This window comes from Harpegnathos saltator, unplaced genomic scaffold, assembly GCF_003227715.2.
Source record: "Harpegnathos saltator strain DR-91 unplaced genomic scaffold, Hsal_v8.6 scaffold56, whole genome shotgun sequence".
In the NCBI taxonomy this organism is placed as follows: Eukaryota; Metazoa; Arthropoda; class Insecta; order Hymenoptera; family Formicidae; genus Harpegnathos; species Harpegnathos saltator.
The window spans coordinates 423,011-436,156 of NW_020230382.1; the positions used below are offsets into that span (position 1 = coordinate 423,011).

The 13,146-nt window shown below is 48.4% G+C and overlaps 1 protein-coding gene across 3 annotated transcripts in view; it reads left to right on the forward strand.

The window, feature by feature from the left end:
• The window catches only part of zip (myosin heavy chain 10), a 33,170-nt gene that overhangs the window by 11,444 nt on the left and 8,580 nt on the right, over window positions 1–13,146 (forward strand). For 2 of the 3 annotated variants that reach the window (XM_019841607.2, XM_011141914.3), the window contains exons 2-4: window positions 7,558–7,714; window positions 8,142–8,260; window positions 12,748–12,771. In XM_019841607.2, coding sequence (XP_019697166.1) covers window positions 7,558–7,714; window positions 8,142–8,260; window positions 12,748–12,771 — 300 coding nt within the window. The remainder of the gene's footprint in view (window positions 1–7,557; window positions 7,715–8,141; window positions 8,261–12,747; window positions 12,772–13,146) is intronic. The other variant, XM_025303661.1, reaches the window with a different exon arrangement.

The following is a 13,146-nucleotide window of genomic DNA, read 5'->3' on the forward strand; positions in this document are numbered from 1 at the left end:
AGGGACGCGCATATGATTACCGACAACTTGGGACACTCGTGTAGTCTCAAGGAGGAGAGTTGTGAATTTTATTTCATTATCGCTGCGTTGCGGCACTTGGATGTCTAAAGTTTTGCGTACTTTGCGACGGTCTAACGAGAGACGCAAAAAATCATGTTTATACATGTACAACATTGTATTTGAGATAATATTTCTACATAAAACAACAACGTAAAATAACGCAACACTGCAGGAATAAAAAAGAACGATGCGACATCCCGTCGCGGCGTTTTGTTTACTTTTCACGTGGATTCTCACCGACTGATTCACCTGCTCTCGCGTTCGGCTTCGGCTAAGCCGACCGAGGTCAAGAAACAACAATTCGCGCACGTCAGCACATTTTCGTAATTCCGCTAACGATTAGCACATTCGCTTTCGCGATACACCGACCGCATCGTCGGCGCGCAACGCGAATTTATTTTCGTAATTCCGCCGTAAAAAACGTCGCTCTTGCGCAACACTCACACGCGTACGTCGTTATCCGTATATGGCGCGAATCCGATTGATTTTACTCGTGCGTACCGTACATGGACCGTATCTGGACTAATGGTTCGATAACTACCGCCTGAGTGTCTTATTTTACTGCGTACTTATTACACTCTCTCGTCTCGCGTTTCCTATTTTCGCCAAGCGATTATACGTGCATCGCGCGTATTTACATAAATATCTATGATAATTCAACCGTCTGCTTTGTGTCTGTGGAAAGAAGAAACTGTAGACAAACCCTTAAAACTTTGCAGAATTACATTAGTCAGATTTCGTGCTACTTGATATGAGATGTATCGCAACGTTAATTGAGTTTGGAAAGTTTTGCAGTCTCGCTTGCGATTTTTCTCAGACTCTTGCGACTGTAAGTCGAGGAAACCAGCGCAGGACTCTCTTCTTTCTCGAGATATATATAATTATTTAATATAAAATTTAGGCGAAAAGTACAAAGATACGATGGGGAAGGCGTGGAAGCGATTAGCTGCTTCGCTCTCAGGTGGCAAATGGACTTCTAAATGAAAGAAGAAAAATTAACAAAAAAAATGAAAAATTTTAAATGAGAAATGAAAAAAAATAAAGAAAAATATGAAAAATAAAAAAAAATGAAAACAGAAAAATTTAGAGCAAAAAGCACAAAGATGCGATGAGGAAGACGTGGAAGCGATTAGCTGCTTCGCTCTCAGATGGCAAATGGATTTCTAAATGAAAACAGCAAAAATACGGACCACTCCGGTCTCGATTGTTGCCCCCTTTGTCTTCGTTCTCGTCTTCGTCGGTCGAGTATCGATCTCCCATATGCATTCGCCGTGCAATCGCGCAGTTCTCGATACGTAATACGACACGGCTTTTAAGCGAGCTTCGAACACAACGCTCTGCGCACCGTTCACTGATCAATTATTTGCCGAACCAAGACAAATATCGCGTCACCAATACGCCATGACGTAAGATCGATTGTCAGTGCAGCACTGTACGACTCGTTCGCTCTTTTTCCGGCGCAACCAGAGCCAAGCACTTAGGATTCACAAAATGGATCGCACATCCGCGCGACGTTGAAATACGCGCGCGATACTTGCAAAATGCAATGCTACGATCGACTGTCACGTCGATATATGTACGTCATCCGATCCGTGCGACGCGATCTCTGTTTTCGTATCGTTGAATATTCGAGCGCGTTGCCTCGTTGTCAGGAACATCTTTAAAATTCGTCATGCAAAAATATGCATTTGGGAAGGGTCGACTATCCGGCATCGTCTGAACGGCGGCTTTATATGGTGTTCGTCCGGTAAATATTAAAGAAAAAATAAAAAAAAACGAGATTGTTTGCGTCTCAGACAAGATAACGTACGACGCTGCGCGACGCAACGTCGGAATTGTGCGCTCGACAACGCGTCCTTTTCCCGCGCCGAATAAACTCGCTCAGACACTCGCCACCACTTGAACGTGTACCAGCCTAGTGGAAGCCCCGACGGCTTTTAACACGTCCCCGTGTCTGGAGTTATTACGGCACGCCAGCGATATCATTTTTAGAAAGTCTGGACTCTCGCGCGAAGAGGTGCGGCCTCTCCCGCGCGAGAGATTTCGTCCTTTTAGAGGCCGCTCGTAAAGCGCGCAAGTGTACTCTTTAAATTGCATAACGAGCGGATCGGCGCTGTGTTTTCGCGCGACTCGCGGCGATCTATAATTTCCGCTCGCTCTAGCTCCGTTTCTGAGAGAGAGAGAGAGAGAGAGAGAGAGAGAGAGAGAGAGAGAGAGACGTCGGCTCCTGTGATTTCTCAAAGTGACCCGTCGAGGAACCATGACGACCGACGCAACACGTGCCGCGGACGTGTCGATGCTCGAGAATTGGCGTTAATTTGACGAGCGATTATTAGCTCGTTTCGATCTCGCTCCGCGGCCTGCAATTTTCACTCAAGGAGGCTGTGTCAAGAAGGAAAATCGGTCTCCTTCGTTCGGCAAAAGAGAGCGGAATTACCGGCGACAGGAACCATCGAGGCGACGACGCACGTTGCCTTGATACCGCGAAAATACCCGTTAATTTCGCGAACGACCGCGTCGTTCGCGATTTTGTCGTGGGATTTACGATCTTGTTCCCTCGCGGACCGCAACTTTGACCCGGCAATAATAAAGCGTGTACAGGCTTCCAATCACGCTTTACCGTTCGTTACAAATTGCAGTTGATCACGCGCATGCCTCCGCACCGCGTGAGCTCTCTCGGCCTGTCGGGATCGGGACTTTCGATCTTGTCTCGATCGAGGGCGATCGGGTCGTCGGTGGAAGAGCCGAGCCGCCGCGGGCGAAAAAAAAGCTAGGAGGGGACGAGGCTTTATATATGTACCAGAAGAGGTAGACGCGCTCTCCGGGGTGGCGCAAAAAGGCAAAGACGTGTCCTTATAAGGACGAGCGTCCTTAACCCGCTTACTCGCGGTGCCTTCGAGACGACCGGCGTTCGCGAAACGTTCGAGCGAGAACGAGCGCCGGTAACGGGTCGTCCTGGCAAGCCCGATGCCTTTTACGGTCGCCGTCCGCCGTCCGTCCGGCCGAAAGGAAATTCTGACGAAACTTGGAGCCGCGGACGCGCGAGCCGTAAAAAGCAGGATCCAACGATGTCCTATAATAGAAAATACGGGACGAGGTACGCGCGCGTGTTAACTAAAAAGCGCACCGCGAATGACGCATCGTTGTTACGTTCGATCGGAGTATATAAGGTGACTCACGAAGATATGGGCGCAACTTCAAAAGCCTGTATACACGTTGAGGTCACGCAGCTAATGAGGAAGCTCGTACGAGCGACTTCGGCTAATCGCTAACGCATTCCCGCAAATTAACGCCCGTCGTTGATATTCGATTGTAGCGTTTCGCGCGGAGATTGTTGAGGACTTCGCGCGCTCCTTACTCCTAACGTACGATTTTATTCTTAACGTGCGTTATCGAATTTATCAATCTGGATCGGATCTGCGTTATCTGCCTTGTTATTTGTATATCACTTACCGTTACCCGCCCACCCGTGTATACTCCCGATTATTCGCGCGTCTGTCTGAAAAGTCAGTGCGGAATTGAACGGGAATTTACGACGCGTCTCCGGCGTCGGGCTTTTGTCGTGAATTCCGGAGCGTATTTACACACAACTGGCTGGCTATGATGGAGGAGCATCTCGCTTCGCAAGCACCGTTGATTTATCTCCGAATCCGTGCGTCTGAACTCACTGCGCTTCGTCAGCGCGCCGCATTTCCGCATGCACGCCCGCCGCAGATTGCCGTATCTTCGCGCGGCGGATGATGATGGTCGGTTTCGTGAGAGATGTAACGCACATCGCGATCTCGCGTCGGCTGACGATTTGCTTAGAAGGCTTCCGTCACGTCGCGTCGGCGAGGTATAAACAGGAATGTTGGGCAGGGTCGACGACACGAGATACCGGGACCGGTTTTCGAGGACCTCCGCGAGCCCCCGAGTCCTGCTGGGGAAAAGAGGACAAAGTCGTTTCCGTTTCTCTCTCTTTCTCTCTCTCTCTCTTTCTTTCTCTTTCTTTTTCTCTCTCTCTCTCTCTTTCTCTTGGCTCGCAACGGAATTTCGTGAAAAGCATGCGACTCTCGGGATCGGACGACCGGCGATTTTGCACGCGCTGGAAATGTCCGTGATGTTTCGCGCGATCGTCCGATGTCTCGTGCAGAACGGTGTCAAGGAGGAAAATTGTACATTCCTATAAGACGAGTCGCGAACATTTGTGGTGTTAACATTCCTCAAAGTGCTTTCTCGATGACACACTCGAGTAGCCAATAAAAAATACGATCGTCCGGTCAAAGAGCGATCTGTGCGCAGCTCCTCGGATGATTGGATCGTTGGACGTTCTCTCTTTGGCTCGTGATACTTTCAACATAGCCGTATATACATTAGCGATGTCCGTTGCAGCATGCGTTGAAAATGTACTCTCTTGCGTTCATCAGACGATACGCTTCTGAAAAACACGCTGCAGAGCTGCGAGCGAGCCGCACACCGCACCTAGCGCGTTGAAATCGATCATTGAAAACGCACGAGCCACACGATGAAGTCACGTAACAGAAATAAAGAGATGTAGAGGCCACCGTGGAAGTATCCAGCGTAGAAATGCGACGTAATCGTCACATTTTGATCCACCTTATATGATACGTGCCATTATCGGGGGATCGCGGAAGGCCGCGGCGATGATAGAGGAAAACCGCGATGGAACTGCAAGGAAGCCCTAAGCGTCGCGCGCGGGATCTCCTTCGACGGGGATCGTTCTTGCAATGTTATTTCAAATTAATTCGCGGATTTTGCCTTTCCCGGGCAAACGTAAATAGATAAAATCGCAAGGGCGCACGAAGCCGCGATTAATTTCACCCGATCGAGATGCTGCGCGATCGAGATTTTTCGGCGTCAGCACTCGTCGTCGTCGTCGTCGTCGTCGTCGTGCTTACCTCTCGATGACACACACGAGGATATGCGAGCGTCAGATCGGGAAAATCTACCTCGCGGCACTCATCTCTCGATGACACGCGTGAGTAAGCCGTGAAAAACGCGAGCGTCGGGCCGGAGGGGAAGGAGGGGAACTTCGTTCACCGGCACGACGAGGGAACTCCGTAATGGGGAAAGTTGCAAAAGTGTATGGCGAATTAACGGTGGAAGTTACACCGCGTGGAGAATAAATAAACTGCATGTACCGGTTCCGGGTGGCTTCTTCCACGAAGCGTGACGCGAGTAGAGCCGCGAGTATGTCCACGAGAGAACCCCGGGGAAAGCGAGAGCGGACGTGTGAATCACGCTGTAGGCAATTCTCCGGTGGCTCTTCGAGGCAAGTCGAGCCCGATGATTCGCCGAGACGACCTTTGAAAGAGCCTTGTCGAGTGTTGTCCTCCTACGAGCGAAACGTTAATTTTGATTTATCGCAGGCATTAAGCGTCAATCCGACGCTTGTAAAACGGCGGAATTCGAAATTGGCTGTCCGGACGAAATAAACCAGAGAGACATTCCGGCCTCGAAAGACGTCCGCCTCCTCTGGAAAATCCTTTCAAATTTAGGATCTCAGCGCTTCATCATCACCCGGCTAGCGCGAGATGCTGCGGTGAATAAAAAATTCGCTTTTCGCCGGCGGGGTCAGCTGACTCAACAGGGATCTTTGAAAACGGGCACGCGAAGCGACCGCGACGATGGCATAACGGCGAAAAAATGCGGCGGGCGAGTCGGCCGGGGCCGCGAACGTGTTCAGATCGGGGCCCGATAGGCGGGCGCGGCTAATGATCCCCTTGAGTAATTGTCCGGCAGTCTAATGATGATGCGAATAATTCGAGTGGACTCGCGCAATTAAGCGCGCGCGCGCGCGCGCGCGCCGGCGTTTAATGGCAGGCGGATAAAGAGAGGCGAGGGGAGCGCGCTCGTCCGTTCGCGGCACCTACGCGGTCTCTCCCATCACCGCTGCCGCTGGATACGGCTAAATGGATGGATGGATGGATGGATGTGCCGTGCAATATTGGCCGCAACTGTTGCAACGATATCAATGTTGGGCGTTTACGCGTATAAACAGCGATAATTCACGTCTCTTCGCGCGTAGGTGAGAATTATCTGTAATGCGAGCGCAATTAAGAGCCCGCTTCGGACGGAGCCGGCGACTCGCCGCGCGGGAGAGCTCGCCGGAGTTCTCCAGCGGCGACGAATCGAAAGTGCATTTATAGCCGTGCGTCTCTAAAGTCTCGAATGTTCCCGGTATTATGCGGCCACGGGGAATCGCGAGTGAAATAGAATTCCGCGTGTCCCGCGACTCCGTCGCGAATTTCGCGCGATCTTGCGCGATCAGAGCCGGTCTTCGGAGATACGGCCGAGCACGCCGATAAAAGGTTAGATAACTCTGTCCCCCGTTTCGATATTATTCTGCACGCTCGAAAGATGAAGCATCCCTTTGCCTGCCTGTCGTCGCTGCGGACTTGGTTCGTCTGTCCGCGGCGACGCGGAACGCTCTTTTCGCGTCACGGTAAATATTACCCCCCCTTCCTTGGGAATGTGTTTTTAAGTGTCACACCTGTAATTATTCGCTCGGAACGAGGAGGAGGAAATCATGAGATTCCAGCAATTTGGAAAATAATTCAACGCGAGCGAATGTAAGCATCCGGTCGTCGAGAGAGACCAGCTGCGCGGACTCGGTGTTGGGCGCACAGACAGACAAAACAGATTTCGCTCTCGCGACTGACGAGGACCCAAGTGAGAGCATGCCGGGGGGGGGGGAGATTTTCGCAGATACCGGCGAACATCGAGTCACTTTTGAACTTATTTTACGGTCGGTTCCACCGCTAGAGTCGGATAAATTCTCGACTCGACTCTGCGAGGATGGAGCGAGGAGTCAAGGCTCTCTCGGTTTCAGGACCACCGGTCGCCGCACCACGTTAGCACACTGCACGGGCCGCGTGCACATGCGTATCGGAGAAAACGTGCCGACATGCGAGAAAACGAGCGAGTCGGCCGAGAAAGGGAGAACGGCGGCGGTGGAAGACGCGGAGAGCGGCCGAACGAGAAGTGTTATCGATCTCTTTCTCTGACTTGGCTCTCTCACTCGCTCGCTCCATGCTTGCCGGCACGGCGAACGTGACGTCATTGATCTGACATTCCATCGAGCTTTGCGGCACATTCGTACTCCGCTTCTTTCTCGCGCTATCGCGAGAGAATTCGCGGAATGGCCGCCCGAGTGTCGGCGGAAACAATGCTTTCGGAAACAATTATTAGGTCATGGAGCGAGGAGCGCGAATTCCCTCGCTGTTGTTTGCCGAAGAGAACGCTCGGGATGATGCGATTGCGGACGCACGCGAAGCTGTCGGCTCGGTGATTAGTTGTTGGAGCGAATGCCTGAACGAGAATCTAGTTAGTCTAGTTAGTCGTAACGTTTGTAGACTTTTGATATCGTCAATATGGAATCTGGTCTGACATACAGACTCTCTCTCTCTCTCTTTCTCTCTCTCTCTCTCTCTCTCTCTCTCTCTCTCTCTCTCTCGCATACAATGACAGTTGATAATCGAGACCGTTTTATTACAGACATACTCCGGCCTCTTCTGCGTCGTGGTGAACCCCTACAAGAGATTGCCGATATACACAGAGAAGATCATGGAGAGGTACAAAGGCATCAAGAGACACGAAGTGCCGCCGCACGTATTCGCCATTACTGATACGGCTTATCGTTCTATGCTGCAAGGTAAATGGCATTTCGAAATTTCCATCAGCTGATGCGCCGAGTCGACTGGCATTTAAAGGATTTATTGTCTGGAGCATTTAAATGCGCTATGTGTCTGTGTCTGTGTCTGGGATGTGCATCAAGAAAAGACCAGAGAGCATCTCTCTTAGGTCCTGGTCGTACACCTTTGCATTTTGAAATCTGAAAACTTTCCGAGCTCAGTCGCGAATATTATTTTCTGATTACTGGAATGTCGGTTTGTTTGATGTCGTCTTAACACGTGAAGATTTCTGCAATTAAAAATCGGACAAGTAATTGTCAATCAAGAGCAAATCGCTAAGAACATGCTATCACAGTAATATCTCTTAGCGTGTCGACATGCTTCAGTCTACAATCTGTTATTGTTTGGTAATGTTTCACGATCGCTAATATTTTGTGCTTGTTGCAGATCGCGAGGACCAGTCGATTCTCTGCACCGGTGAGTCCGGCGCCGGCAAGACCGAGAACACGAAGAAAGTGATTCAGTACTTGGCCTATGTGGCCGCCTCGAAACCCAAGTCGAACGCGGTAAGTCAGCGCGCTCGGCGATTAGGCTCGGCTGGCGGTTTCCGCCGCGGTGAATCCATTGTATTTCACGCACGCGCTCGCTCGGCGAAGACACGCGTCCCGCGCGATGAATTGAGCCGCCGCGCGCGCGCGCGATTTATACGAGCCATTTAACCTCTCGATACACTCCGGAGGAAATCTCGTTCCTCGTAAACCTCGTAAAACGCGAACGCTTCCCTCTCTGTTACCCGGCAGTTTCCTCGAGCGCACGAGCGACCTCGTCTCCGGAGATACGCGGTATCTCAGATCTACTAGAAAGCGGAGCCCTCGTGATATACCGCGATCCCCAGCAAGGTAACATTGAATTCTCACTGATATCAGACAGTTTTGGCTTTTGGATTTTTTATACATTCTGTATGTTCTATATTTTGAAAAGAACGCGAGAGAAGGTCTGTTGCATCGCAAAAAACTGTCATTGTTGATTGATGGGCGTGGGAAATTTTTGCCAAAATTTCAGGTATATGTAAAAAATTATCATATGAGTTACGTCGTTGGAAATATATTTTGATAAAAAAAAAAATTATATTCTTGCTGTTTCGAGTGCGTGTCTAGACGCTGTGCAGTTATAAATTTTTGTAGAGTTGTCAACTTGGATGTAGTATCTTTAAAAAATGAAGTTGCGGAAAATTTTCGGAACCAGATGATCGTTCGTTGTTTCAGTGCTTGCAATGAGCATGCGATCTATCGTCGCTAAAAGCGTCGAAATCTCGCGTAACCGAGTCGTCGCGTTCACCGCAATCACGTCAGCCCTCTCGAATCTCGGAAAACCTCGCCACCGCTTTTGCTCCGACTTCCGTCGCCGGAAATGTAACCTTGATATCTATATCGATATGTTCCTCGCCACAATTTGCCGGTTGGACTTGACAAGAATTTCATATTCGGCTTCGAACAAATTTCTTAATCGACGACAAAAAGCCAAACAGCGCAGTCCATTTCAAATCTATTTCGTATTGCGCATGAGCCGTCCGATGTGTCAAAACACTTTTTATCGACGTGAAGCAAGCATATCGAAGGCCTTCGTTATTCGGAGACTCTTTAGAATGCATTAGAAGAGAATTTTTATAGCTTATCTCGGCTTATCTAATGTCGTTTTTACAGTGTTTTGTGCTAAGGTGCTCAGTTTCAGGACGGAAGATTAATTAAAAGATTTCAATGTGATGCTAGAAAAATGTTGCGATTCCGAGGCGCGAAATTTTGACGAAAACCTCGAGTTTCATTCTTACTTCGAGCGAAATGCCGACGTGTATTTTCGTTAAAGGGATCTCGCACGGCGGGAAGACGTGATAACTTTTTGAACACTCGTCGAAGAGAAAACGCACGAGATCGGTTTGAGAGCCTCTGCGGTACAGGTTTGTGTACAGTGGCTTCTTTGTTCTCGCGCGTTTCGCCGCGCGGGGTACTCGAACAGTATAATTCGAAGCATATCGCGCGAAGAGCGCTGCGTTATTAATAAGCCGAGAAAACGTGGCACTTTTTGCGAGTCGCAAATTGCGCGGAGGTTTGGTTAAGAGGAGAGATGTGGGACTCGGGAAGAGCGTGGAGGAAGCCTTCGGTTGCGGTGTAACGCTCATCCATATTCTCCAAGCTTTTCATCGCGAGCCTTTGCGAACCCAAGCGCGGTTGCGAATTTTATAAGTCACGCGACTAATTTTAGGCGGCCACGAGGCAGATAAGGGTTTAAGAAGCAACAACGGCGACCATGTGTAAACAATGTAATTTAGTCCCTCGCAGCCATTAGAGAGATGATACACGGCGAGGGCTCGTTTTAATAAGCGACCGTACTTGTGATAATACGTAGAATAGTTTCGAGGATACACAAGATGCCTCCGAGAGGAATTCCCGTCTACTACTCCCGTTTGAGCTCTGACTGCGCACAAACGAACGATTTCGCCTGTCCCCCCTACATCTGGAAAGGCCGAAAACGGAAGAGAAGGGAGAACATTACAGAGAACGATCCGCAAAGGAGACCTTTACTCCTTTCGAGGATTCGCGACTGCCCCTTCTACCTGACAGAAGGTCGCCGCGTGAAGGAGCCTTAACACATTTTCGATTACCATAAGGCGCGCTCGCGTTACGACTCAACGACGGGCGCTTGTTTATACGCTGATTAAGCCCAATCGATGTGTATTGCGTCGCGTACACGTTGCTCGCGATAGCTCCGAGCCCGGGAGAGGAAAGAGAAGAAGAGAGAAGACGAGAGAGAGGGAGAGAGAGAGAGAGAGAGAGACACACGTGCGCATCGTACTCTCCGAAGGACCTCTCCTTTTTCAGACAAACGATCCACTTATCGGACCGAGACTCTTTCTGATTCTCTTGAGTCACGCGAGCCGATTTGCCTGCGCGTGACTCATCCCACAAGCATAGAATCTAAGCACATCGGTTTGGACGATGGGGAAAAAAAAACATTGGGAAGAAATGAAAATGATAAAGGAACGGCGGAAATGATCACCCCGGGTGACTCGAAAAATCAGAGAATTATTGGACAGGCTTTCGCAAACTCAACATTTTTGTCATTCAATTGTCGTCACTCCGGATTCTAATCTCCACAAGCGAGAGAGAAATGCGATAGAAGTAAATGAATTCCGTTGCGACATCTTATATGATTGACTGTCATTATCGTATTTTGTCGGTTGCGATTGCGTTCCCCAGTCGACGCGATTAATTGAAATTCTCGCGTTATCTGTCCGATTTTTGTCACGGCACATGTGTACATATACAGCATGTAGATATTCTAATAAGAATACACGTATAGCTTGTCCTGCGAATTGCGACTTGAATTCTAATGACAGACTTTTCGGTGAGTTCCTGTTTCTTTTTTAAAGATGTCGAGGCAATCATCTTCGAGTTACCAACTGGAGGACTACGAAGATGTGTAGTACATTGAAAATTTTAGAAAATTAAACAACGATATTCCTTAATATTTTTGCTGAGAAAAATTGATTCCAAATTACGGAGAGTCCATCATTAGTATTAGGGTCGTGATTCGTGGAACACTTTGTACATGGCACGTATTTAATATTTTGCATAATAAGTTCTGGCATAAATCAAGGTAAAGTCGTAGCAAGAGTAATTAACATGTGGAAGGTGGTCGGTGATAGGATCTTATTGCTGTATAAAATTCAAATGAGTTTTCTCTCGCATAGGATTTCAGTAAAAATTTAACTTTGGGGTGACTTGTAATTTTTGCGTATTTGGCTTTTGATGAATGAAAGAAGAAGAAAATTATCTGTATAGAAATCCATTTTTGGAATTAGAGAAAAACACAAAAAAAAAGACGGTGTGAAAATTGAAGTTAACAGATGTCGATGAAACTATTCGCTGTATTTCGGCTGAAATCAGATTGTGCGATACATTTTAACGATATCGATATTAAACAGATTTATTAAAGCGGTATCTACTGGTCGGCTAAGAATTACCCGTCTCGTTGAACTCGGTCACGCACAAATCTCAAGAAGATCTGACCTTCCTCGACGTATCAGATTTCTTCTTAATGTTCCTTCTTGACCGTCGATTGCACAGAGCATATATATATATATATATATGTGTATACATGTGTGTGTGTGTGTGTGTGTGTGTGTGTGCGTGTGTGTGTGTGTGTGTATATATGCTGTATGTATGTATAAATAAGTATGTGTAAAAAGGAGTCTCTGTAAAACGAGAACATTCGCCTACGGTACGACTGCATGCTATCGCATCGGCTGCATTATCGTCTTACTTTTGTTCACAGCCAGCACATTCCTGATCGTTTCGCATGCACACAAGAGCAAATGAGCTCGCTTGTTCCGCCGACTCGTCATTACGAATGTTTTAAACGCGAAGCTGTTTAAGCCCAATCGGGACGGACTGTGTCTGTCTCTGCCGCGTACACACAGGAGGACGTCCCGTAAATAAATTGGCGATTGAGCAGCAAATCGAATTCCGAGTGAAATGAAATCCACGTGAAATCAACTGACAGAGATGGAATTTAATTATCCGATATCCTTCCGTCAGCCATCTCCGCATTTTCCTTGATAATTAACACGATAACGAATCACAGTCTCAGGTCTATCAGGAATTACATTTGAATATGAATAATAATAAACTCTCCCACTTCTACTGAATATTCACCGTTTGCATCGAGAGCGCGAATCGTGCGCGTTTAAATTGAGATTCAGCAGCTGATGCATTCATTCGTTTTCCAATTCAGTCTCAAGATATGTCGGTTCGTTACCGGTACGTTCGCACCGTGCGAGTTGAACTTGATTGATTCGTACGAGTGGGATTTTGTCGGTCGGTCGGTCGGTCGGTCGGTCGGTCGGTCGGGGTTCCTCAGCCGCCGAGTGCATAGATGTAAAAGAATCGCACGGACCAAGGACGAAACGCGCAACTCGAGAGCCCATGGTCGATTCTGATCTAATGCTGAAAATTCTTTTATTTTCGGTGCTGACTTTTGGCGGCCGCCCACCTAGACTCCGAGCCCGGCATTAATCATAGTAAGTCAACGAAAGAAACAGAGGCCCGGCACACAGGCGACTGACGTTTTCGGACGCCTGCGGTTCGGAGTTCTCGGCATTATTTTCCTGCTTGCCCTCCCTTTATTAACAGACGCTTTTGATTCCCGACCCGTATTCAACGGCGCGCGTACCGAGAGAGAGAAAAAGATCGGGATACATCGACGAAAGGAAGAACGTCGCAGCCCCTCAAGAACGATTGGCATAAAAGAATGTGCAACAATCGAGCTTTACTTTACTTACATAATCACTCGTATAATTGTATATAAATGAGTCATACGATTGTGATTCGCTTTCTTTTTTAAAGATGCGGGTGGTAATGTCCACTTGGTGTTCGTAGGAATTTGTTGTCGCAAT